At 37.0% G+C, this 25,913-nt stretch overlaps 1 protein-coding gene across 1 annotated transcript in view; it reads left to right on the plus strand.

Moving 5' to 3' along the window:
• Nucleotides 1–10: 10 nt before the first annotated feature.
• CUL4A (cullin 4A) overlaps nt 11–25,913 on the plus strand; it is a gene marked incomplete at its 5' end in the record, with an annotated part of 36,979 nt that continues 11,076 nt past the window's right edge. Inside the window, 11 exons of the mRNA XM_029964766.1 lie at nt 11–391; nt 4,600–4,703; nt 6,757–6,826; nt 8,541–8,614; nt 10,017–10,179; nt 12,725–12,814; nt 14,070–14,152; nt 16,900–16,967; nt 20,228–20,346; nt 22,840–23,032; nt 24,464–24,568. Of these exons, the coding sequence (XP_029820626.1) occupies nt 11–391; nt 4,600–4,703; nt 6,757–6,826; nt 8,541–8,614; nt 10,017–10,179; nt 12,725–12,814; nt 14,070–14,152; nt 16,900–16,967; nt 20,228–20,346; nt 22,840–23,032; nt 24,464–24,568 (1,450 nt within the window). The remainder of the gene's footprint in view (nt 392–4,599; nt 4,704–6,756; nt 6,827–8,540; nt 8,615–10,016; nt 10,180–12,724; nt 12,815–14,069; nt 14,153–16,899; nt 16,968–20,227; nt 20,347–22,839; nt 23,033–24,463; nt 24,569–25,913) is intronic.

Here is a 25,913-nt window from a genome sequence, read left to right on the forward strand (position 1 = left end):
AGAAAGCCACCTTAGTGTCAGCGCTGATCAGAGCCAGGCGAGCGTCGTTACCTCGCTAAAAGTAACACGGGCGTCAAGCACAGCAGCCGGGGGATCATGTCCGTCGTGCAAGGGTTTGGTCGTCTCGGGTGGAATTGGTGTTCCCTCTGGCAGTGCCAGAGTTACACGGTCAAGCGCAGCATGGCTTGGCAGGACTCGATGGAGCAGGGTGAGCGAGATTGCTGCAGGCTCCTCTTGGGTAGCTGTTTTTCAACTAGTTGTGTCTTACTTCACAGAAAGACCCAAATTACCCGAGAATTACACTCACGACACCTGGCAAAAACTACATGAAGCAGTGGGAGCAATACAGAGTAGTATTTCTATTAAATACAACCTTGAAGAGCTCTACCAGGTAAGGCACATAGGGTTTTGGTTTCATTTCTCTGAGTTTAACAGAAAGTTAATAAACTACTTTGAGACTTTCACAGAGCACGCATTCAACATAACGTATTTTGATTTGTTAAAAGCTGAGTGTATTTTTTGAACGCTTTGCTCCATGCTCCATTTCCAGTCAGTTTGCAGTTTTATATATCAGTTCCTTGGAGAGTTACGAGGATCTCGGCCCATGAAAAAACAGTTTATGGTGAGAGACACAGAAAACTATTCCTGGGCAGGGCTGAAATTTCTCTTGGTATCTTCAATACTCTGCCCACTCAACATGCTGAAAACAGGATGTTCCTCTAACTGGCTTATGAAGTTATATATTTTATGATTTTTGTACATGGTATGGTCTCTTGTAAATAGTGAAGTTGAAATGTTTGCTATTATTAGATAATAACACAACACTTCAACATAAATACTTTTTGGGGAATTGAGAAGGAATCTCAATTGAGCAGGCAACAAACTGTCAGTTTACCCATGTTTCAGGTTACTGTTATATTTACATAACAATCAGGATCTTAGTTTTTTTTACTGAAGTGGTGAAAAAGTATTTCTAGAACATCTGTGCTAATAGAGCAGGGACTAGGAAGGGTAAAAGAGAGACATACTCATGAACCATTTCTTTCTACTTTCTCAATTTGTATGTGATTTAATTCTATGTTATTTTAAATGTATGTACTTTGAGGTATTTAAGTGAAGTAGTAATTTTTTACAGTGATCATGTTATAAAAAATTACTAATGCACTAAGTTGTGCTACACAGCATAAGTTAGTTACAAGTTTTTTGTGGGTGCAGGTGTTTGATGTGCAGATGCCCCATCTGTTGATGCCCTTGGCAGATCAGGACTTAAGATACTATTATGCTCACCTGACACTTTCTCAGTGTTCAGTTGAGGTACGTTTGATGTTGTCTGCAAAGTGCAGACTTTGAGAGAGAGAAGACCAGCAGTTCATATTGGGTCCATGCTCAAGAAAATCAGGCTGTTTTTGAGAACTGACTGTAACTATACTTGTCTCTGTGATTAGTTAGGGTGTATAAAATATGGATCTAAAATGGGTGATTATGTACATGTGTATTGACTTGATATAATTTATTCCCTTTAAATAGAAAAATTGACTGTGATGTATTCATCTGTTAATACTTGCAGGTTTGCAGAGTTTGAATTGCATAATACATTTTATCATTTTAAACTCAGCATTTCAAAAATCCTGCTTTTTCACGCCTAGCTAAAAAAGAAAATCCCACAGATGCTTTGAGCGTTACCTAACTTGTTTTCAGAGTCTCAGAAATGAGATTATAGTAATATGGGTATGAAATCGCTGGGGTACAGGCTTGAGTTTTGGCAGAAGAGGAGAAGAGAGATTTCAGATAAACTGTGAAGTGAGAACTGTACTTCTTGCTTTCTCTCTTTGCCTGCTTGTTTGTAAAAACTGCACGAGGCCGGTCGAATAATCTGCGAAGCAGCAGATCAGCAAGATTTCTGTGCAGAGGGTGGTAGCAGTCAGTGTTCCTGTGCACAGACAGGTACTTACGTGCCAGAGGAATAAAAGATGAGGTTCAGCATCCATTGGAAACCTGATCTGTACTTACAGATCGTTTTAACTGTTCATGAGTATAGTGTGCATCAGTTCTTACTATTGGGGCTTTCTTTTTGCCTTTTTTTTTTTGAGTCTTTCTCCAGCATTATGGAAGGAAGTGAGAGGCCTGCTAGAGTTTAGTGCAGTGAGTGGGCTGGGGTACCAGCCTGCCTTTGAACTTTCTGATTTATTTATTTAATTTGGCTCAGTGGCTGTGGAGAAACCAAAGAACAATGACGAGGCTTTGTAGGAAGCCTGAAGGCTACTCCTTTCCAGGCATTAGAGGCAGCATGGGATTAGGCACGAAGGTGATTGGCAGAGACATAGTCAGTGAGCAATGGGAGGGTGGCAGCCAATTTTTTCTGACCAAAATAGAAATGATATCTGGGATTGGTGGTAGATTGCACAAGTTTTGATAGAAGTAGCTTTTACTTGGTGGGATAGAGAAATTGGGGCAGTTCGAAGAATTGAGGAATGAGTGATAAAAATAATGGGGAAAAAAATTACCTTTGCAATGAAGCCCTAAATAACCTGAAGTGGGGCACCACTGCCCTTCTGGAGGACATAGAATAGGGCAGTGTAGTAGTAAAGGAAAAAAATTAGAGTCCTGACTAGACTTTTGTTTGGATGAGTGGATAGGAAAAGCTGTGTCTGAGGAAACATAACAAACTATCTGCAAAACAGATAGTGTGAATACTGTTTGTTCCAAGTGTCATTTTACTTAGCTGTTCTAAGACCAGATGAAAAAAACCATAATATCATTGTGTGATAATTTTGTTTGTTTGTTTTTATACTTTAATGTTGTGTCAAAATTGAGAAAGCCATTTTTATGTACATTTAAATAAAATGACATTAGATAGGTTAGAATTACCCCATGGAGAGAACTCTGTGAAGCAGATTCAGTTTACATTTTGGAAAACAAACTCTTCAGTGTGTTTGAACCTATAGAGGAAATAATACAAGAATTAGCAATAACTCGCATGGTAAATGTTAAAACAGAAGCCTCTGCTTCAAACAAGTTATTAAAAGGTTGATTGGAAACAAAACTTTTACTAGATCTGTGTGAGTGAAGAAGCTAAAACTGTTATCTCTCTGATATCTTTGTAGACGTGATTATTACTGTATCTTTTTTTTCAAACGAAATATATGCAAGATGAATAAGAGTCAAATCAAGTTTCTTCAGAAAGAGAGGCAGGAAAATCTGAATAAACAAATGGTGAATGAGGAGGGAATTACTTGATTTCATACCAAAAAAACCCAAACAAACCAAAAAACGAAGCAGGAACAGGTGGCACAGAGGTGGTATGGCTGCAGGTTGTAATACACTTTAAGCCAGTGCTGTTGCCCAAGGAATCATAAAATGGTTTGGGTTGGAAGGGACCTTAAAAGATCATCAAGTTACAACCCCCCTCTCATGGGCAGGGACACCTTCTATTAGACCAGGTTGTTCAGAGCAGCCCTCTTTTTCCCCTCACCTCTCTCTTGGCCTGTGCACTTGCTAGCCAGTGTGTTTGGGTGATCTGAAACTGCAACAGAGTGAAGAACATCTAGTAATGCTTTGCATCTAGTAATGCTTTGCTAATGTAAAGAATTACATGCTGGCATTAGGCACCATAATGTTTTATAATACAAAGAAATAAGACACTAAAGAAAGCTAGAATTTGGGAAAAAATCCATAAAGGCCTAGCACTGCAAAAATACTGAAACTTTGTCTAAGTTCGTTGATGTTACTGGAAAATTTATCAACAAAATGTGACATTATAAATCGTCTGGAGTGAAGGAAAACATTCTTGGGTCAGTTCTAGTTGCCCAGGTGACATAGTGCTTTAAATCTTTGGCAGTGTTCTCTGCAGTGTTGCCTCATAGCATAAAGGCTGCTGCCATTAATATAGCGACTACAAGAACATTTGGTTTGGGGCAGAATTGATCTCCTTAGTTAACTAAGAATAAATACTAAACTAAATTCCATGAGCTCCAAAAAATCAATTAAAGTCTTTAGATAAGGGTTAATGTGGGCTTGGGGTTTTTTTGGGGGGGCATGGTGTTAAATTATTTTTCCCTTCAGTTTATGTACCTTAGTGTGAGTATGTAAATCAGTGCTAGTATTTGGAAAGAAATAAGTTGATAAAAAGACAGGAAAGTAGCTATTACTCATTTACCATTTAGAGAGACTAGTTGAAAAATCTACCCTACAGTTATTAAGAAATTAAAATATTTGATATGATTGTGTTCCCCCTCCAAAAAAGCACATGTGTGCATGCACTGAAGGATGCACAAAATGGACCTGCAGGAGGAAATCTGATGCTGGGCAGTATTGGAGGAGGTAGAGTTCTGGTCATGTTTAACAACACATCTGAAATATGACTCAGATTGTGATGGTGGACCTTGTTTGCACACAAAATGTAGCAGAATAAGAAGGGACCAAAATAAGAAAGGAGTCATGAAGTCTGAATTTTTCTACAGAATTTCGTTTTGGTGTTTTGGTTTTACGCACACTGAAGCTATAATACTGAATTTTTTCCTTTATTGTCAGTGTCAATTATACAGATGCAAAAATTTGGGGTTTTTTTGTCTCATTCATAATCTTGTTTTGTTTTTTTAGGCTGTTGAAAATCTCTGCTCTTACAAAGTCTCTGCTACACTGTACAAACAGCTACGACAAGTCTGTGAAGAACATGTGAAAGCACAAATCCTTCAATTTAGAGAATATCCTTTTTTTCGTGCACAGAAATGGTTAGAATTATTAGTTTAAATAATTATTTTTAAGACAACACTTTGTAAAAATTACTCCAGTAATTTTTTATTTGTTAAAGAGATTCTTTGACCACTTACATATTTTCAAATTGGGCATTAGCAACTTTAGTCATCTGGGTGAATAATTTTTGTGTATCTATAAGTAGCATGCAAATAAGAATTTACTTATCATTTTAATAGCAATGCAAATTTTACACCTAATCTATAAAATTTTAATAGCACTATGAGATTGCACAGCAGGTATAAATTGCTATGGCGTGTGAGTAGTAGAGATGCTTATGGCAGCAATAGTGTTAAAAAAAATACGGTGATTTTTCAACAACAGTAAGAGAATTCTCAAACATGAAGTGCACCTGTTTGAGCAATAATAACTAGTGGTCAGCAGCAGTGTGTCACAAAGGCATTCAACAAGCCTTCAGATATCTTATGTGTGCCTTGAGAGGTTCTTGCAAGAGAGCTCTAAGTTCAGGAGATCATTTGGAATGCACAGACATGTGAAGTTCTTCGGTAAATTTCGCCTTGGTTTGCTGAAGTTACATTGCTGGGTTTTTCTTCTGTCTCAGTGGGTCACAGAAGTGCCTATAGATCTTCTGTGGACACCTGGATGCAGCCAGACCTGTGGTCTGAATCCAGTCAAGCTTTGCATGCTGAAAAGGTGCTTTATATGATAGTTGTATTTTGTGTAATAACCTTGGGTCTGCACTTTGTTGGGCAGTAGAGTCCCTGCATTCTTGGAAAGTGCATTAGCAAGCAGATGCTGGATGGAGGGTGCCATACTGAACAGATACTACAGTTCTGTGGGTGCTGGCAGTGTTTCCCAGGTCTCTGTATGTATTTTAGTAGCAACAATTGATAGGATAAAAGGAAAGAAACAAGGGACTGGGGCCCAGAAAGAGCCTTCTTTCCAGGTGAATGCATTAAATGTGCTTTGGATTGTGACTCAGTTTCTCACTTCACTGCATTTCCCAAGTAGGTGCCTACAGTCATAATAAGATAATTTTTTTCTTCCTGTTACATAGCTAAATACTAACGTGGTTTTGGGTTATATGTTTTTGGGTTTGGTTTTTGTTTTGGGTTTTGTTTTGTTTTCTTTTTTGAGTCCAATTTAAGGAGTCTGGTTTCTACACAGCACATTAACCAGTACAGTAGTCTCTTAAACATACCTGATGTCTGAGAACCAAATCTTATAGTCTGCTTTAAAGCAGAGTACAGTCAACCATTTTTTGCCTCCCTGCTTTTTCAGACTTTAGATTATCTTATGAAGAGATGTTTTAAAATTTTGCTTTCACCCTGCCCTCTTGACAGAACTAGTGGATTGGAGAGTTGAGGATTTTGTATTTTACAGGTATACCACTTTATATCCCAAGGACACGAGATCAGATTAATCAGATTTGGCCAGAGCGAGTTGGAGATGATAATGTGTGGGAGCGGAAGGTAAAGCCTCATTTGGATTTACTCATATGACACATGAAAATTCTGTTATTTTTGAATAACAGTTGGATCTGTTGTGTAATGAAGAAAGTCTGTAGATGACTTAGGGTGACCTGGAGATGTATATGAAAAGAGTGGTATTTGGATTTGTTGAGGATTATTTAGAACTGTAACTGCTTTTGAGAGATTAGGGTCACTCCTGTTGTGCACAGTGTGAACTCATTAAACAAACAAAATAACCTTTCCATCCCTCTCACCTCGGTTGGTGACAAGGGTTTTTTTGACACTGGTGGGATTTCTTGTTTAAATCTATATTAAGGTTATACAGTACAGCCACTAGATGGTATTACTGAAGAGCAGTGAGTGTTATTCCTTGAAAACACAGGGAGGCCTTTTGGAGAACTGCCAGCCTCTGTGCTGGGCAGAAGCTCTGCAATTAATGGTTTATCTCTGACAGGCACAGTAACATAGAAATATCCGTGGAGCAGCTTTGCCTAATGGCTGGCAAAGATCATCTCCAGAATCTGGCCTCAAAAGATACTGGCAAACTAGTTTTCCTTAATGGGTGCTGTACAGATTCTCTGGATAGTCTTTTATTTTTAAAGAAGATAAATAAATGCTGGCAAGATCATTGCAGACAAATGGTAAGTTGAATGTTTGTTCACAGTACATATCCTTGAGGCACAAAATCTGGCAAAACCGAGTTTGTCATAGTTTTAACTTGGGACTGTGCTGCACCTCCTCCAACTTTTCAGCATTGCTTTTTGCTTTCCCCTTTGCTAGCTGAGGACAGTTTTTTGTTGAAATTTAGGCTCTGTTGTGTTACCTCTGACTTTCATTAGTTTCATGTGAAGTTGAAATATTCAGAAATATATTGACACCTTGTTTTTTGTAGATGAAAAGAAAAACTAAGCAGGCAATGCTGAAACTGTTTGCAGTTTATAATTTAAAGTAATCGGAGAATCCACAATCTTAGCTTTTAGATAGCTTCAAAAACTAGGTTAATTTGTGACTTTTTTTTCAAAGCAGAGCTGATAATCCTGACTATAGAGCAAAGAAAGGGGTCGATTAAAGAATTGAAACCTGTTTTCTTTCTGCCTTTCTTGTTTTCTACCTCCACAATGATTTATGTTACAGAAGATCTTCTCTCAAACACTCTCTGTGAGAATTGTGCTTTTAAGAAGGCATCATTATAATTCCAAACCAGCATTTTATAATGAGTTTTTATTGCATTGTCACTTAGCTTTACCTACAAATGCCCCAAATGGTTGAATTTCTATTTTCATTCCTCAAATCCATTTCTCTCCTTCCCTGTGAGGGATAGGCAGAGGTGTGTGATTTTTATCTGAATTAAAATTGGAAAGTGTTAGGGAAACTATTTGAAACAAACTCAACAGTCTGATGAAAACAGAGTTGAAGTGTATTGTCTTGAAAATGTAATTAAATTGAACCTGTGTTTTTATAAAAAGGCTTTTACTATGAGCAATGACTTTAATTACTTGTGAGCATTCTTTTTTTTTTTCCTGCTTTCCTTAAAGCAACAACCTGTAGCAAGTGGCTTTCTTGTCCATGTACTGGATTAGCACTTGTGGTATTTAAGAAAAAAATCAGGCTTATTACTGTTTTCCTTTAATATGCTTGGCCAAAAGCTGTGTCATTTTGAGAACTGCTTCAGAAGCAATGAAATCTTTTAGGGAAGAAGGAGGGGGACAAATGTGTATCTGGCCTGGGGGTGAATTATTTACTGACATCCTGATTTATGCTAATGCTAAACTTGAGAGTTGGGCAGCCGTTTTATGAGCAGAGTTAAAAATGGATTTTGAATGTGCAAGAGTAATAGGCTAAAAAAACCACCTCCTTCCCCCACTTTTTAATTTAAAAATGCGATAATATATTTTTATATCTTCTTTCTCCTTTTAGATTTAACGTGTCTCTGTTTTTTTCATGAATTTTGGAAGCTAACTTTTATTATGAAAAGATCTGTTGCACAGCTAATTACTGCCCCTGCACAAAGCTGCCTTTTTTAAATTTTAAAGCAAAAACTATGGCAGCATGCTAGTTCAGGGTTTTTACTGACTGTCTTGGTGGTACTGTTCAAATAGCTTATGTATGTCCTAGCAGGTTAATAAAACTATCTAGTTAATGGTTATGAATTTGAAAACTGTCTGGAATGTACTTTAATAGTATTAACTTAATAAATTGCATACCGGTGACTGTAGAAGTCACCGTAAGAGTTGAAAATACCCACATCAGTAATTAAAGTGCATGTCTATATGATGTAATTTTTTAGAATTTGTACTGTAATTTAAAATACCACATGGTGGTGAAGAAAAAACCATTTTCTTTATATATTTTCAGATCATGATCAGAAGCATTTTTCTATTTTTGGATCGTACCTATGTGCTTCAGAATTCAATGCTTCCTTCTATATGGTAGGTATCCACGTAAGTATTCCCGAACACCTTTAGAGTGCGGACATGCTATGATATTTGCAAAGATGGAAAATAAATTTTTCACATTATATTTGATCTATTTAATAGATCTTTAAAATTTTATGTCAATTTATGGAAATAAATGTGTCAGCATTTGCATATACATCATTTCATTGTAAAGTGAGGGTAAAAGAAGGTCTGTGAACATAAAAGTCAAGGTATATGTTTCGCTGTAGTTGTCACAGCATGGGTGAGGAACCTCCTCTTGACTGCTACCTCTGCACCTTAGTACTGGCCCAGCATTACTTTAGCTGCTCCTATGGTTTTGACAAAACTCAACATTCCACTTCTTGCTCTGTTTTTTTAAGTAGTCAGATACAGTGACAAGGTGCAGATTATCTTTCCAGCACTGGCCTCTTAAGAGTTGAGACCTGTGTCTCAGAGCATTGAGATGATGCTTTTGTGCTTTCAGCACAGCACAGTTGAATCTTAGAGCGTTCTGTTTTTAAGCATCTCTCCTGAGGGGCATTTTATATCATTGCCCAAGCAAACAAACCTAGACTTTGCCAAAAATTTCTGGTATTGTTACTTCCTCTAAAGAAAAAAATAATTTTAGATAAAGTACTGAAGTAAGAGCATGTCTTTTCCCTGCCTGGCTGGTCTGTGCTCTTATGAGTTCCGTAGGCTGTCTGAGGAGCTTGGCATCTTTCTCCCACCTCTTGCTTGTCCAGTGGACATCTTTCTTCCCAACCTTTGCATTACTTTTCTCCAAGTCCTTGTGCTTGGCTTCCTTTTACTATACATCATTCAAGAGGTCTGTTCTCATACTGGGAAATTCATTTTATTGAAATTGTGATACATGTGAAGAAATTGGAGGTAACAAGTTTTATCTAAGATTCTCAATTTTACATGGCCAAGACTGTTTAAAAATTGGCTGCTTCATGGCATAGAGGCACCATTCTTCATCTTGGCATGAAAAAAGAATCTGATACAGCTGATAAGATCCTAAAGATAAAAAGAATTCATGCTTTTGAAAAAAACTTACAAATTGCACAGAGATTAACTGATCCAGGGAATCTTATGTTAAGGTATATGTTCAGATTTTTCTGTTTTTTTAACAGAGAAAGTTATGCTCTATTATGTGAAAGATGGACAGGCTGCTCACAGTTCTCAGCTGAAATATATGCATCTGGTAGCATGTGACCTGGTATTTTTATGATAATTGTTGTTATAGTTTTGTTAGTGGACAGTGTCAAAAAGAATATACACACCATTATTATAGTCTCTTTCTGCATATTATATATACACTATATTTTATATGTATTTATTTTTCTTCAAACTGAGATACAGATTTTTCAAAAGAATCAACAGTGTGACTTCCTGATTTTCAATATTCATACAGGGATATGGGGCTAGAGTTATTTAGAAACCACATCATTAGTGACAAGCAAGTTCAGACCAAGACTATTGATGGAATTCTCCTGCTGATCGAACGAGAAAGAAATGGTGAAGCTGTGGACAGAAGTTTGTTGAGGAGTTTGTTGAGCATGCTGTCTGATCTGCAGGTGAGTACAGCAACATTCACTAACACCTACATTTAGAAACACAAATTGACTCTTCTAATCCGTGTTTTGTACAAAAATGATTCTGTTCTTCTAGTAAATGTGCTTCACAGTCTAGCTGTTAGATTGATAAGACTGCCTCTTCTTTAGCTGACATACAGTCTTTTATTCTTTGCTTTTAAATGAGACCTCTTTGCCTCTTTTCCTTAGCTGAGGTAATGGCCTGCAGATCCTAATAGATTGCAAATCTTTTAGTATGTGCAATATTTTGTCTGTCTTAATCACTCATTGTCTAATCCCAGTGAAATTAAATGTAGGAAAAGAAAAAGACCCACTCTGTCACTGTAAAGAGGCATCACTTTGTGGAGTCCAGATCTTAGGTCTGTATCACAAAAACATGACTGTATTGGCAACTTCTTAGCAGAAATGCCAAGGATAGAATGGGATGCCAAGTTAAGGCCAAGGTTTTCAAATAGATCATGTCAAGCTGTAACTTACTGGAACTGTCCATCAGCAGAGATACTGAGTAACCAAGGGGACTGAAAAATGCTGTGCTTCTGTCCTCAGCATAGGTTGTCCTTGAGTTGATGGTGCAATCTTGTGTGATGTGCAATGAAACTTAGAAGCAGTCTTAAAAACTGTGAGGGTGCTCCATTTCCAAGTGGCAGCTGAAGGTAAAAAAAGTCCTCCTAAAGGGGAAGACTGCATAAAATAGTCCTTGTTGGTTAGGCAACTTACCAGTTTTTCTGCCTTTCATGGTAATCCTCTTGAGTTTGTTCTGTAGCTTTCTCTAGCATACCAGAAAAATTAATAAGTAATTATCCTGTTCAAGAGAAAAGGCAAACTTCTGTCAGTGATTTTCAGATTGTAACCTGGAGGTCCGGATCTGATTTTTGTGCTTTTCCCCATTTTTTTTCCCTATTGTTATTTGCCAAGTTTCTCTAACTGCATCATCTCTTTCTAGGTGTTGATTTTTTAATATTTATTAATTTTTAGCAAAGTACTAATTGAAAGGACACGTTCCACTTTATTGGATCCTTCTTACAGAATTTAAGTCTGCATTCTCCTTCATTGGCTTAAAAATGTAGTTTTCCTTTTTCTTCACTAGGAAAAATAAGGCAATCTAATCTGTTCTTTTATAGTAGCTGTTGCCTCACTGAGATTGTACACCTGTAATTATATGCCAGGATCTTTACTTCTCCCTCTTTGAACAGAGGATAGCTCCTGAAGAAAGATAATTTAAGCAAATCTTGTATTTTGATTTAAAACAATTAATTTCCAACTCGTTTCTGAGTTTTAGGCAATTATGCAGTTGAGGCCCAGCTGCTGAAAATTGGCTCCTCTTTGCATAAATCCCACTCTATACCTGTTTCCTATTATAGAGGTTTAGATGTGGTTTATGCATATATGCATATACTGTTAATGTTTTTTTCAGTTATCCTGATAGAAAGGAAGGTAAGAAATGAAAACTAGTATTTGATTCTGTTGAACGTGGAAGTAGGACAAAGAGGAGTCTGAAACAATGAGTTGATGTCTACTGGTGTTGCTGAGTTAGTGAATTATCATGTTCTGAATGCTTGTCAAGCTAGAAGTTTCATATTTAAGTTTGCATTGAATAAAAAAATTAAGCCTTTAAAAGTCACAGAATGATAGATTGGTTTGGGTTGTAAGGGACCTTAAGGATCATGTAGCTCCAACTCCTCTGCCATGGGCAGGAAACCTTCGGCTAGAAGTCCTTAAGAGAAAAAAAGTGGTTACAATGTAATGAGTTTTCCAGCTGAGCAATATGTTTTGGAAGAAATATTTTCTTCTATTCTTCTACCACACTCAAGGAATCTTTCCCTTTTCACTGTCTCCCTGTTTACATATTATTCCCCTAGCTTCCTTTTTCAGACTGTTTTAACTTTTTTTTTTTTTATAGTTGTCCTTTCTAATTTAGTTCCTTTCTATAATAAACTGTTTATCCTTACGCAAAGATATTTCAATGTCTGTGATTGTTGTTGATGCCCTTTTTTGCGCACCTTATTTGTTACCTGGAGAAAGAGAGTTCACTTTATTTGGTATAATTCTTTTTTCTTGGGCCACTGAGAGAAACTTGGCAGATGTGATGATGCTTTACTGAGTGTATTACTATTTTACTGATGAGAATTACCTGTTTTGTGCCGATGTTTCACTAGTTGGAAGTACTTTTTTCTTCCACAGAAATATCAGTGGGAATTTTGAGCTCAGGTGGATTGGATGTCATTGCTGTGCTGTGATGTTGGGTACTGGTGTTGGGCTGGGTGCCTTAAACAGAAGCCTGTCAGTTTAGACTGTTTGAGTACTGATGACTGAAACACGCCATTGCTGTGCTGGGAAGTCAGCTCTGATCTCAGTCTTTCTAAAACCAGTGGGCAAACAGAACTTCTGTGTTAATGTAATTTTACTCTGACACTTCTCACAGTGGTGTGCACTTTTGAGATTTTACTTGCCCTCTATACATGACAAACAAAATATGCTACTGTTACTGGGAGCTTAATGTAAGTAACTAAATTAATTTCTTGAGCAGGTTTACAAGGAATCATTCGAACAGAGGTTTCTGGAAGAGACAAATTGTTTATATGCTGCAGAAGGCCAAAGATTAATGCAAGAAAGAGAGGTAGGTGCATGCCATAGATGATTGCTTTTATGTTAGTTTTATCAGCTGTGGGATTACATGAGAACTTGTAGTAGTGCCATTGTGTATTAATATTTGATGAAATTTACTGGCAGACAGGTATTCATGTGTTTTGGTGTGGACCACAATTGTGTCAAAGGGAAGAGCAGACTCCAAATTGCCATGGTACTTGATATATATAAAGTGTGGAGTAACCCAGTGACATTTTCTGTAGCTGAAGCCACACTACCAGAAGGCTTAAAGGTGTGCCATCAATATTATTTTTGCCGAAGAGCTGTAAAATGTCCACTGGTATCATTTTACTGTGTGGTTAATACCAAAGTGAACAACTTACTTTTTTGCTGTTTTGTTGTATTTGTTTTGCAGTTTCTTTTCCTTAATTAGTTAAATAGACTTAATATATTTTTGTTTTCTGTCCTCTTGAGATAAAATTATGTCCTGTGGTGAGCAGCCTGCAAATGTGGGTATCTGGAAATGTCTGTATTTCTTGGTGGTCTGAAATACAGAAGACTATGTTTATTATCCATTTTAGCACAGAGTCACTACAAACATTTTGAAAATGCCTGTTTTCATTGCATTGAGATGAATCCTTGTGTCTAATTCTGCACCATTCACCTCATTCCCTGGCATTCCAGTGGGACCTGAGGTGAAATGCTTTGACACAGATCTTGAAATCAAGGGTCTTACTGCTTTTGTACATCTAGTGGAAAACTGCGGGAAAAGACAAAAGGAGTGAGGCCCTAATGTACACACTGTATACATGTACATACTTATGCATGTGCACATATATATGCACAGATGCATATGTACATGCACATACCTGTGTCATGATATGTTCTAACTGTGTTAACTCTCCATAGGAAAATATGCTCTACTGGAGAAAGGGGCATTGAAATAATAGAACTCTGTGGTTCACACCGTCTGCAAACCTGCTCTGTGATACTTTATGGGCTAGCCTAGCTCAGAAGGATTTTGAGAAAAAACTAACTTACTCTGAAAAATTCTCAGATTTCTGTTTTTCTCTTCCTTTCTGTCAGATGCCATTACAATATGTTTAATATGAAGTAACATAGAATAATAAAAATATAGATTATGTAGTAAATAATAATATTCTGGTGAAACAGTCCTTTCCAATTCATATTCTCTTCAGATTTGTAGTTTAAATAATTGTCATGGAACAATATTATCTGTCTTTCATACCTTTGTAGCTGAACTTGTCATTCTCTTGTCTCACTAGGTCCCAGAGTATCTTCACCATGTTAATAAACGTTTAGAAGAAGAAGGAGACAGAGTAATAACATATTTAGACCACAGCACACAGTGAGTACAAATTTTGTCATTTTTAGTGTAAGTCAAGGCTCCTTCATAAATCAGTATGATTATTCATGGTTTTAGAGACACAAAGACTATTTCTGCATTATCTTACAGATTTTGTCTTGTTGGCAGTGCTTGTGATACAGCTTGGATTTTTAAATACTTCATTTTTATCAAAAATTATTTCTTTAAAATGAAAACATGCTTTCGGTAAGAATGAGGCATTCATATACTGATAACAACTGTAACCACAAATCCCTTGCGGGAAAGAAAGACAAAAAACAACCAATCAAACAAAAAAACCACAAGAAAACCCAAACAAACAAACCCCAGAAGGACAGAGGATGACATGAACATCACTCATGAGCAGTTCAGGATGTGAATGTAGCAGAAGATCATCTTTGGTGCAGCTGCTGCCAATGTACTGTGTGGAGTAGCTTGTCCTTTTTTTCCCCCTGGTTTTGAGTAATAGTTTGTGTTTTCTTGGGTTGAAATGTGCATTCGGGAAGTACTGGAGAGTCACTGACACACTATTTAAATCTATACATAATTTGTCCTGCAGTAAGCACTTGCCTTTCTTTTTTTTTTTTTTTTTATTAAGAAGATAACATTTTATTTTATCTTCTAGTCTTCCAAATGATATATTGGCACTCATTTGGTGTCAAAAGGATAAATGAATAAAAATTATCTTTTTAACTTAGGATTTTCTTCAGACGTTTTATGTATGCGCTCACACACATGCATTGCGTGTCATGGTTCATATTTGAATTTGAATCTTGCTGTAAATGCTGCTTGCAGATTGACTAACTTTTTCTGGCAATATTATTCACATTGAAATATGTGGAACTATTTCTGTGTATAAAGTTAACACAGATATAAATTTTTATTTGCTGTTTTGGTTAAGAAATGGATTGGTATGTTGTATTTTCAGTCTAGATAGACATCAAGTTCTTGCTTTGAATCTTGCCCTTAGTTAAAGGCTTAGAAACCTACTTTTAGAAGGCTTCAGACTAATTTCCTTTCCTTACATTGGGAAGCAGCAGTTCTTAAAATTAGTGCCCTTGAGTTTTCCTGGGGTCATACTATCTGTGTGTGTGTGCGTGCATGACAACAGCAGAAAGGATGTTAAATTTAGTTACTGGATTTTGTCTTGAGATGGAAATGATATTTCCAGGACAAAACTGTCATGGGAAACATAATTCCAAATACTTCAAACAGTGCATGGAAAGTGTGTCATTGAAGCCCACAGAAGGATTAATTTAGCCTATCAGTACATGCCTTTCTGGACAGCTGACCAGAATAAGCATGTTTCCTTGTCAGTCTGTAGATGACCAAAGTATATGACTTTGAGGCCATACAGAATAAATCTTCAGGCTCATTCCTTAGCTAGCAGTCAAGATAAATAAAATATTCATTTTGTCTGCTTGTTAGGATATTGAGTATTTTCTGAACCTGATGTGGTTTGTCTGTTTATGTCTTCTTTGAAGTACTTGTACTGTCTCATAGGGAGTTACATAAGCTTTTCTGTCTGGTCTTTGGCGAAGTGTTGTACCAGTGCACCAGCCACCGTGTGATAAGTTGCCTCCTTTTGTGCAAGTCTGGTTGCCAATACCATCATTAGTGAACCCAGTTCTTGCATTGGAAAGAGAAGTGATCAGTCAGTTCTTTTCCATATCATTTCTGCCTGTCAATGCACTGTATACCTGTTAAGTCATCTTGTTCTCAGAAAAAAGAATCTTGACATTGCATTTGTCTCTCTTGTAGCTTGTGCTGAATACTTTGATCATCCCTGCTCCCTTCTCTGAACCTTTCCAAATTCTCATCTAGTCTTTTTGAGATGAAGGGCCTAAACTGGTGTATTGTACAGAAAGTCAGGCATGTCACTGATGGCCTCTTTCAGGAAAGATAGTGTTTTAGCAAAGGTACACTTATGTTTCAGCAAAAGTGCATGCTGCTCTGTAAAAGCATTCCATAAATCCAAGTTGAGCATCTCTCTTCTAGGAAATCTAAACCAAGGATCTGAGAACCAGTTTTATAAAAGTTAACTCAGAAATAAATGGTTGGTCTTTACATTGTCACATTGTAAGCAGTGGTAGAATTTTAAATGTTAAAATTAATTACCCTTTGCATTTCAAGCAATTTCTTTCATCTTTTATGCTATGAAAGGTGTAAAGGAAAACTTGACATTATTTTTCAGTTCCGACTCTGTGAATGTATCAAACAAATACTTGATAGGGAATATTCAAGGACAAATTTAAAACGTTTTGCAAATTTGAGTCTTATGGTTCTAGCTCAGTTTATGCTTGTGTAGGTATATAACACAATTAGATTGAGTTTTAAACATCACCAGTCTATGTTATGTTGGTTTAGAGTTCAAACCCTTGGAGGTTTTTGGTTTCTTTTGTTGTTTTGTTTGTTTGCTTGTTTGTTTCCAAAAGTCAGTATAACTTTTTTTCCAGTAATGTTTTTGTATTTATTTTTGCTATCTCAGCTTCTCTATTCTACTGTGTAAAGACTTTATTTTTAGTGTTCAAACCTGAATTTATTTTTTAATTACATAGATGGTTTATTGTTGTCTTTCTTGTCTTATATCGCATATGACATTTTTGTCTTAATTTGTAGCCTCTGTTTTAAGTAGAAAATTGTTGGGGGGTTTTTTGTATTATAATGTAGGTTATACACAATTACACTGTGACAGAAGGCAACTCTATTATACTCTCATGTTTCTAATATACTTTTCTTGCCTAATTTAGGAAACCACTGATTGCTTGTGTGGAGAAGCAGCTACTAGGAGAACACTTATCAGCTATTTTGCAAAAAGGTAATTTTTTAAATTCATATAATCTTTGATAATCTCTCATACTCTGCAATAGCTATACAGTTCACAGCTTTTACTTTAGGAGGCATATTAGCCATGGGAAAAACTTCCACAGACACAGAAAGCCAACTCCCTGTGATTATTACACCCATTGTGACAAGTAAATTGTGTAAATGTCTAAAATAAAATTCCATATTTGTAAAGGTTACTAAGCCCCTAAATCTCCTTTGACTTGCAGCAGTGGACTTAGGAATTAAACCTTTGGAATTGCTTATTTCCTAGAATTATATAAACTTCTAAATGAGAGCTGCAGTTACTGTTGTAGCTTCTTTTATGTCATAATCACACAACTCCAGTTCAATAGTTTCACATATTCTTGTGATTGTGTAGTTCAAGAATCATGAGTTACTGGAACTGGCAGCATTTGAGGCAATGAGCTTTCATGGGATTTTGTCTGTATTTTACTTTCTCTCTTGCAATTTCAGGTAGGAGCTGCAGTCTTCCTAGGAAGTCCTTATTCAGACATTAGTGTCTTCAAATCACCATTTCTTTATTCTTCTTAACTTTTAATATCTCATTTTTCACTGAATTTCTGGATTTGGTCAGTATTCCCTGATCCTTTAATACTTTAAATGATCTTTTCCTTCTTTTGCAGTAGCCATATCTTAGGTTTTAGATCTTCTGTCAAATTGTCTTTTCATCTTTATTTCCTTTACTGCTGCAAAACAGATGTACCTGGTAGTCTGGTATCTTTGAGCTCCATCACTTACATGTTTGTTAATACTTACATGTTGTTATAAATACCCCTTCCACGTCGTTCTTTGCCCCCTTTAAAGATGACACATGCTCACAGTTTTCTCTCAGCTGCTCTGGGAATGGGTCATGTCACTGTTTTCAACATATTTATAAAAATAAGCATGGTCACTCCATCTTAGTTACTTTTAAACTTATCATAAACAGAAAAGGTAAGAATCATTATTTTTTGTTGATATATGTCAATTTTGGTTGCTCTTCAGTATTATTTTTAAGTGACTTTTCCAGTGATACATTTGTTTATCAGGTGCCTTAAACAGAAAGTATGTGGTCTTGTTTTAAATTGAACTTTCTCTTGGTTTACAAGGTACATGAACCATCCATGTAAATATGGAGAGGTTTGTACATTATTCTAGTTACTATGCTTCAGGACTCTAGTATTGTTGGATCAGCTTTTGCATTCTGTGTCTGCACTTAAAAGAAAAAAGTTAAAAAAACCAGCATCACTTCACTTGCATAACCTTCTGTATTCATTTGATTCAGAGCATGCTGTAATATGCTTATAACATCCTAGTATTCTGTGCAAGTAGAAGAAAATACTGCCTTTTGTAGGTTTTCTTCATTAAGAGAAGGCATGTGAGGTAGTCAGTTTGATATGGGAGAAAAAATGCTTAAAAATGGAGAGTCTGTGTAAGAAACTCCGTTTGTTTTTCCTTGTATCGCTACAACTGCCATTGGCTAGATATTGGGGTTTTTCAGTTGTGAGTACAATAATTTTTCCAAGGCTGTGACAGTGGTTTCTGAACACTGTATGAAACTTTTAATCAGTGGACTTTGCTATATGTCCTAATCACATAAATGTGTGATAAAATTTTCAGTCACAGAGCTCAAGCTAGAAGAAGAGGGAAGGTTAAACTTTATGATCTAGACTGTAGTAAAGCAATTAGTGTATTGGTGTCTTTAAATGAGTAGTAGATGATGCTTGGATGTCATGAAATGGGCATTTCTGAATTAAGAGAGTGGGGGTTGTTCAGCATGGAGAAGAGAAGGCTCCAGGAACACCTCATTGTGACCTTCCAGTACTTAGCGAGGACTGAGAAAAGAGGGAGAGTGACTTTTTTACAAAAATAGTGATAGGACAAGGGGGAATGGTTTTAAACTAAAAGAGGAGAGATTTAAGAGCAGATTTTAGGAGGAAATGCTTTATTTTGAGGGTGGTAAGGCACTGGAACAGGTTACCCAGAGAAGTTGTGGGTGCCCCATTCCTGGAAGTGTTCAAGAAGGTTGGATGGGGCTTTGAGCAACCTGGTCTGGTGGGTGGCCTCTTTGGCCATGACAGAGGGGGTTGGAACTAGCTCATCTTTAAGGTCCCTTCTAATCCAAGCCTTTCTATGATTCTTTGATTTCTGTGATTCTAACTCCATGCTCAATGCCAAACCACCTGTATTTGAGACTGTGTAGTCTGTTTTCTTACATTTAAAGCATGTTCATTCTTCTAGTATCTCAAAAGTTTAGGAAATCTCAAAATATCAGACAAAAGTTTACCTGACATCATTCTTGATCATTGCTTGCCTTTCTGAACATGTAAGTAAATTATAATACACAGTGAAAGTCTTTTTAAGCTGAAAAACACAGTAGAATATGGTGTAATTCTGTAGTGATTGAAAATCCTTTGTAATCTAATACCATTTAAAAATTGGCCTAATGAAATACATTTTGTGAAGTGGGACAGTTGTGCAGTGTCAGCTACACTGATGATGTGAATTGTCAGCCTATGTAAAATCAAGCTTTGTGGTTTTAAAAAAATGTCATAAATTTTTGATGCTGTGCTCCCCTATTACTGAAGCCTCTGTAACCGATACCAGACAATGTATCTCTGATTACGCTGGAACTACATTCATTATATTCTCAAACGTAAAAATGTGTACTAAGTTGTTATTTGCTTGTTATGAGCCTTGAGCTTCACTTCTCCATTTGTTAAACCAAAGCTTAGTCTCATGTAGGGTGAATTAGTAAAGCAAAAGTTGCTTGAAAGGATTTTGTAGTCTTGTGTTATTCCATCGGTAGGAGCATAGAGAATTCCTAGCACATTCTTAATCTAAAAACATGGTTCACCATGCTCCACAGAAAAAAATCTCAAAAAGTATTTATCTTTACTTTAAATTTAGGGCAGTTTACTTAGCTTACTGTTTTCTTTAGAGATTCTTGATAGAACTGCACCCTGTAAATTAAGCTCTCTTCATAACCATTCTGCAAAAGGCTTACGGTCATCACCTTGTTGGGAATGTACTTCAGTTGAAATGCTTTTTAAAATATATACCATAAATCATTTCATCCTGTTTAAACAAGAGAACATATCACTTGCTTTCAGAAATTTAGTTTTAAAATGTTCATACTTTTTAAGCACACGGGAGGGAGCATCTTGTCTTTTGCTGTATTGCATATAGATTTCTCTAATATATTTGCAACTGTATTCAAATTTGCTATTTCTTCTAATTTAATTTTTTTAGGACTTGATAACCTGCTCGATGAAAATAGAATATCAGATTTGACTCAGACATACCAGCTGTTCAGCCGGGTAAAAGGTGGGCAGCAGATCCTTTTGCAACACTGGAGTGAATACATCAAGGTATTTCTAAGATCTGTTACTGATGTCAGAATTTATGCTGTTATAAATGTCTTCTGTCAAACCCAAGAATAATATGTAGGTGTATGCATCAGAGTTCTGTTTTAAGCAAATATGGGAAGGGATGTTAATGCTTCCCCCCCCAGTAGCAATCACATGATGAGAAACAGCAACACCTGTTTCGGTTTTAAATTTCTACTTGGAAATTGCTTTCCTTATAGGTTTGAACATTATACAAGATGTTTTGGTTTACTCTGCTTTTAAATAGAACCACATGCACATGTGTTTGGAGTATGCTGGTCTGTACTGTGTGTTGTTTTACTGCAAATACACTCAACTGTTTACATATCTGCAAAAACATCAGAAACATCAGAACATTGCTGTTCTACAGTGCTACATATAACCAACCTACAGCAGTGCTGATGAATGTTTAAGCTATTTTGAAGGGAGTGCTCCTATTGAATAATATGCACATGATATACTGCCCCAGAGAGTGCATTTTAGTGCTCTTGCGAGATGAAGGCAGGAAAGCTTCACAGAAGAGTTTTGTCTGTGGAGTTGATAATTCCTGCTGGGGTGGTTCTCCCCTGAATTGCTTGTGTGTTCATCAGCCTTTAGGACTAAGTGCACAATATCAGTTCGTTTCAGAGGTGCCTTTCCTGCACACCTGTGTCTGGAGTTTGGCATGATCCACCAGTGTTGCAGCCCATGGGAGTAGGATATAGACACCCTTCTGTCCCCCAGAACTGAGGCGGAGTTTACTCCACAGGGTGTCATCCAGTGTCCCCATACACAGTCCATGGATCCATAGGCAGCTGGGCCAGTTGAATGGTTTGCTGTGGCTGAGGAGGAACATCTTTCTCCTTACTTGATTCCAGATCAGGCTCCTGACTTAACTCTTGTGCTGCCTGCCACTCCATACATAGACTCTTTTGTGATCTGTTTTAACACAGTACCTGGGCAAGGTCAGTTTTATGCCTCTTTAGTAAACTAAAGAGACTCAGAGAAAAGTCCAAGGAAAGAAGTAGAAGTTCAAGACAGATAGGAAAATAAGGAAAGGAGGACCTGAACCTCTCCTTTCACAGCAGCAGGTTGCTAAGTTGGCTTATCATACAGTAAATCTCACAGACTCAGACCTGTGTTTTTGAGATGGCTTTTTAGATACTCAAAAAGTTAGAAACCCTTTTCTGTAGTGTCAGTAAATCTCATTTTGGACATTCTATATGACAAAATGCATTAAAGAGAGGCTTTGAGAACTTTTAAAGTTTATCTTGAGCTGAGTTATGGGCTGAAGGTCTGTGCTGTATTGTCATCACCTTTTTATGACTTCAGAGGTGGTACTTGGCTTTCTGTATCTCGATTTGCCATTTGCAAAAGGGGGGGAATGCCTTGCAATTTTATGAACAGAACTGATAGAGACTGTGAGATGCCCAAATACTGTGTTAATGAAGGAGAAACTGTGATAAGTGGAAGATCTGATGGACTAGGTGATCATCAGAGGTCCCTTCCAGCCCAGGCCTTTCTGTGACTCCGTGATACACGTTAAATCTAAGGACCTTTGTGTTCAAGCAGCTTTGTGTTCAGCTTCACTCTGAAATGTTACTTGAGAAAAATCTCCATGAATATGGCAATTGCTAATTATGTATTAAAGTGGAACTTCTGAGGTTTGAAAGGGATTTCCCCATATTTTACTGTTGTTGTGGCTAACATGCTTCAGTTGATGAAAATAGTAGTGTTTTGCTGTTACTGTGCAGATGTTTCCCCTTTCTCACCTTGAAAAACTGACCATTCTGTCCAGGGCACTGATCAGTGTTACTAAGCAACTGTAAGCAAATTGTCCAGTAAATTTAAATCCTCCATTACAGAATATTTTGAGTCATTAGACAGATGGTGTTGTATCTAAGATAATAAATGTAGGACAAGAAGTGAAAGTCAAGTCTGTGGCTGCTTCTTGTGTATGGGAAAGTTTTTTGTTTCCTTACAATTCAGCTAGGTTTTTTTTTTTTTTGCTTCAGAACCCTTCCTGAAAGAGGAATCTTAGAGTGATGAGCAGCAGTTGAATTTTTGCTACCTGTTCCATCAATAGAGCTCTCTAGTGGATTTAAGAAAAATAGTGTGAAGTTTTCTATTACACTTAACATTTCTGAGGCAGTTTCCATATAATTTATTTTACATGAATCACGTAGTTCTCTAACTGTAAACTTGCACATCATAGTCATGTCTACTGTGTATTTATTTTATTTTTTTTAGCATTTGTCTTGAATGTATATAATCTTTAAATCAAACAATAATGTATGAAATCCATTAATGTGTGTCTGGGTTTTTATTTTAAATTTCAATGCATCTCATTTTTTGAAAACTTGAAGTCACATAAGTAGCTCTGTAAAAAAAAAATTTACTCTTTCTAATGAGAAATTTTATAAGGGTGAATGTGTCTGTTGGGGGAGATAGGTAGCACTCTAAAGTATTTTACTATCAAAAGTGTTTGTTTTACAGAACTTTGGGACAACAATAGTGGTTAATCCTGAAAAAGACAAGGATATGGTGCAAGAGCTACTAGATTTTAAGGATAAAGTGGACCATATCATAGAAGTGTGCTTTCAGAAAAATGAAAAATTTATAAACTTGATGAAGGAGTCCTTTGAAACATTTATCAACAAGAGACCAAATAAGCCTGCAGAATTGATAGGTACACAAATATTTTTCTGTAAAATATTTCAAAAATCTATAGAAAGCATGATAAGATATTGCTGCTGAGTGTGCTAGTGCAATAGTGGTGCAGTACGCATTCTGCTTTAGGAGACTCATTTTTGGGACACGAGGCAAACGTTAACCTGGGAGCACGGCGGGTTCCAGGAGCTTGGGTGTGCCGGAGGTGTGAGCACGGTGTCCTGACGGAGCATGTCACCTGCTGCTGCCCCTGCGCTCTGCTGCTTGCACGGTGCTGGTGCTAACAACTGCTCAGAGAGCCTGGGGCTGGTGCTGCCAGTGGAGTAAATGCTTAGGGGGAAAGAGCAGCCGTGGCAAATAAAAGGAAACTGGTTTTCATTGTGATAGTAGAGGAGTTCTTTGGACGTTCTGGATCTTTCGGAAATGACTGAGCATAGCCCATCTATCTGCCTTGAAGGCTGAGGTTGGGATAACGATTTTAAAGCTTTCAGATACAAGGAATTTTAATAGAGGAAATGAAATTCGAGACCTTGAAAGGGGAACTACTACATATTAAGGGGGAAAAATAATAAATATTTTAAAAATACTGTTACTTGGTTTATCCCTGATCCAGCAAAAGCTATTCTGACTATTTTGCCTGCAGCAAAACTGGAGCTGTGGCATTTTACACCAGGAGAGGATCCTGCTCCTTGGTTGTTTGTTTTTCCTCTGTACATTCTTTTACCTTTATTCAGCTTATTTTGTGACTTCCTTTTGAAATCAGCTTTATGTAGGACAGATTGCACAACACAGTGATACAGGTTAAAGCTGTGATATGGGCTGCTGTCATTTGTGGATCATGGTGTTTTCAGCTCCTGCAAAGGTTTCCTTCTTACACAGGAGGTTGTATAAGGATACTAATGTGGCTTAATAAATACTTAGCTAAACTCAAGGCTTAACCTTATTTCTGGCATTCTGAAGCTACTAACTTCAAAGTAGTGCTTCTGTTTAAATTTTGATTTGCTCCCACCAAGGAGCATGAGGGACATGGTAAAGGTCTACAAAAATATAGTCCTCTTTATGTTGTTTGTTTCTGTTTCTCATAAATACATTCATATGCATTGTACGCTTCCAAAACATTGTCTTTCAACAAGAAATGTGCTTGTTCAGACTCTAACACAAAATGTGGGTATTTCTAATGCGATAATTTTAATCATTATACTGTATTCCTTTTTTTCTTGGACTGTTACTTTTTGCAATAATTTTCCATTGTGCTGGTAGTACAGTAGGACTCTGTCTGTGTTCCCACTGAACATAAGGGTGGGAAAAGGGAAAACAGAAAGTTTTACATTTATGCTGTATTTTAACATATAGTAATATTTAACACATAGTAATATTTCAAGCGGGAGATGCTTAAGTTGGTTATTTTAGATTTATTTTTAAGCTGTTAAATGATTTTATTTATTTGTAGCAAAATACGTGGATTCCAAGTTAAGAGCTGGTAATAAAGAAGCAACAGATGAAGAGCTGGAAAGAATCCTTGACAAAATCATGATCATATTTAGATTCATTCATGGTAAGAAATAGCACTTCACCACTGATGCAATTGGAACTGTTTTCCTTGCTCCTAGCAGAGATGCTTTCCTCTGAATGTAAGAGATCTTTTTCAGCATGAGTTTCTGCTCTACTTGATCTTTAATTCAGGTTGCCTTACACCTGAAGGAGCACAATAAATACACCGGGGGGACAAACTAGTTCTATGGAGATTGGAAAGTTACAGACCTTTCGCAGTCTGTGGGTGGAGACCTAAGAGTCAGAGCTGTTGCTGGACGTTTTTTCACATAAATTAACTGCCTCTGTAGCCACAGCCTCTCCTCTAACAACACAGAATGGATGTCAGTACAGATTTTCTCTTCCCTGTCTGCCTCGGTAGGTTGTAGGTGCAAGTAGGTGAAAATCCAGCAACTAATGACTTCTCTTTTCTCATCATGGCTGAGAGGGAACACAGCGGAGGGCTCAGCACAACAGGAAAAAGTGTTATTGCTGAGTTTTACTGCCTTTGAAATGCACTTCCCTCATGTATGTCCCTATCTGAGCAAAACCCTTAAATGTGTTAGGAGATATTTTTTTTTTTCTAGATGGGATATCAGGAAAAAAAAGTGGTCTATTCTAATAGAGATGCATGGCCACTGTTTTGGGGGAAGTGGAAGACGTATCCTGGGCTGGGGTAGAATGAGCAGGTATTACCCAATTCTGTATTAGTTTGTTCTGAGATCTGTCGGGTTCTCTCTTCATAAAATCCAAACCAAGTGTAATATAATGGGAAAGCAGTCAAGTCATAAAGTAGTATCATTTGCATCATGATTTTTATCAGATAGAGATGGTGATTGAAAACATGGCAACTTGTCAGTGTAAGAAGTTAATTTCTGTTAATTCTGAAATTTTCACCAGCTCTTTTTCTCTTTATATTTTTTGAGCTAAAAGTGCAAATTTTATTTTGAGCTGTCTAGTGTTTAAAGAGCAGATGATAGTTAGTAGGTAGTTTCTGGGCATTGGACTTTCTGGTAATGTCTTGTTGCAGCTGTTCCATGAAACATCACTTTACCAGAGGACAGGTTAGAGAAGAAAGAAGACTATGGGAGGAATTGCTACATTGGAAGGTGTTTACAAGGAATTGAGGGGCTACTGTAGGCAGTGCAAATAGTGCCTTGAGTTACAGTGAATTTGTTCCTCTTAAAAGTGAAACAACTTGCTGATATCTTGACACTGTCAGTAGAAAAGATATGCGGAAGCTTGGGTTTGAGGTGTGAAAGTTTGTGGGTGTCTGTATGGCTGCTTCATTTCAAAAGGCTATTGGCAAACCAAGTGGGAAGACTTCTGTCAATTTTTCTTCATCTTAGACTTTTAAAATATATTCTTTA

This window comes from Manacus vitellinus, unplaced genomic scaffold (genome assembly GCF_001715985.3).
Source record: "Manacus vitellinus isolate BGI_N305 unplaced genomic scaffold, ASM171598v3 scaffold_7_pilon, whole genome shotgun sequence".
Lineage (NCBI taxonomy): Eukaryota > Metazoa > Chordata > Aves > Passeriformes > Pipridae > Manacus > Manacus vitellinus.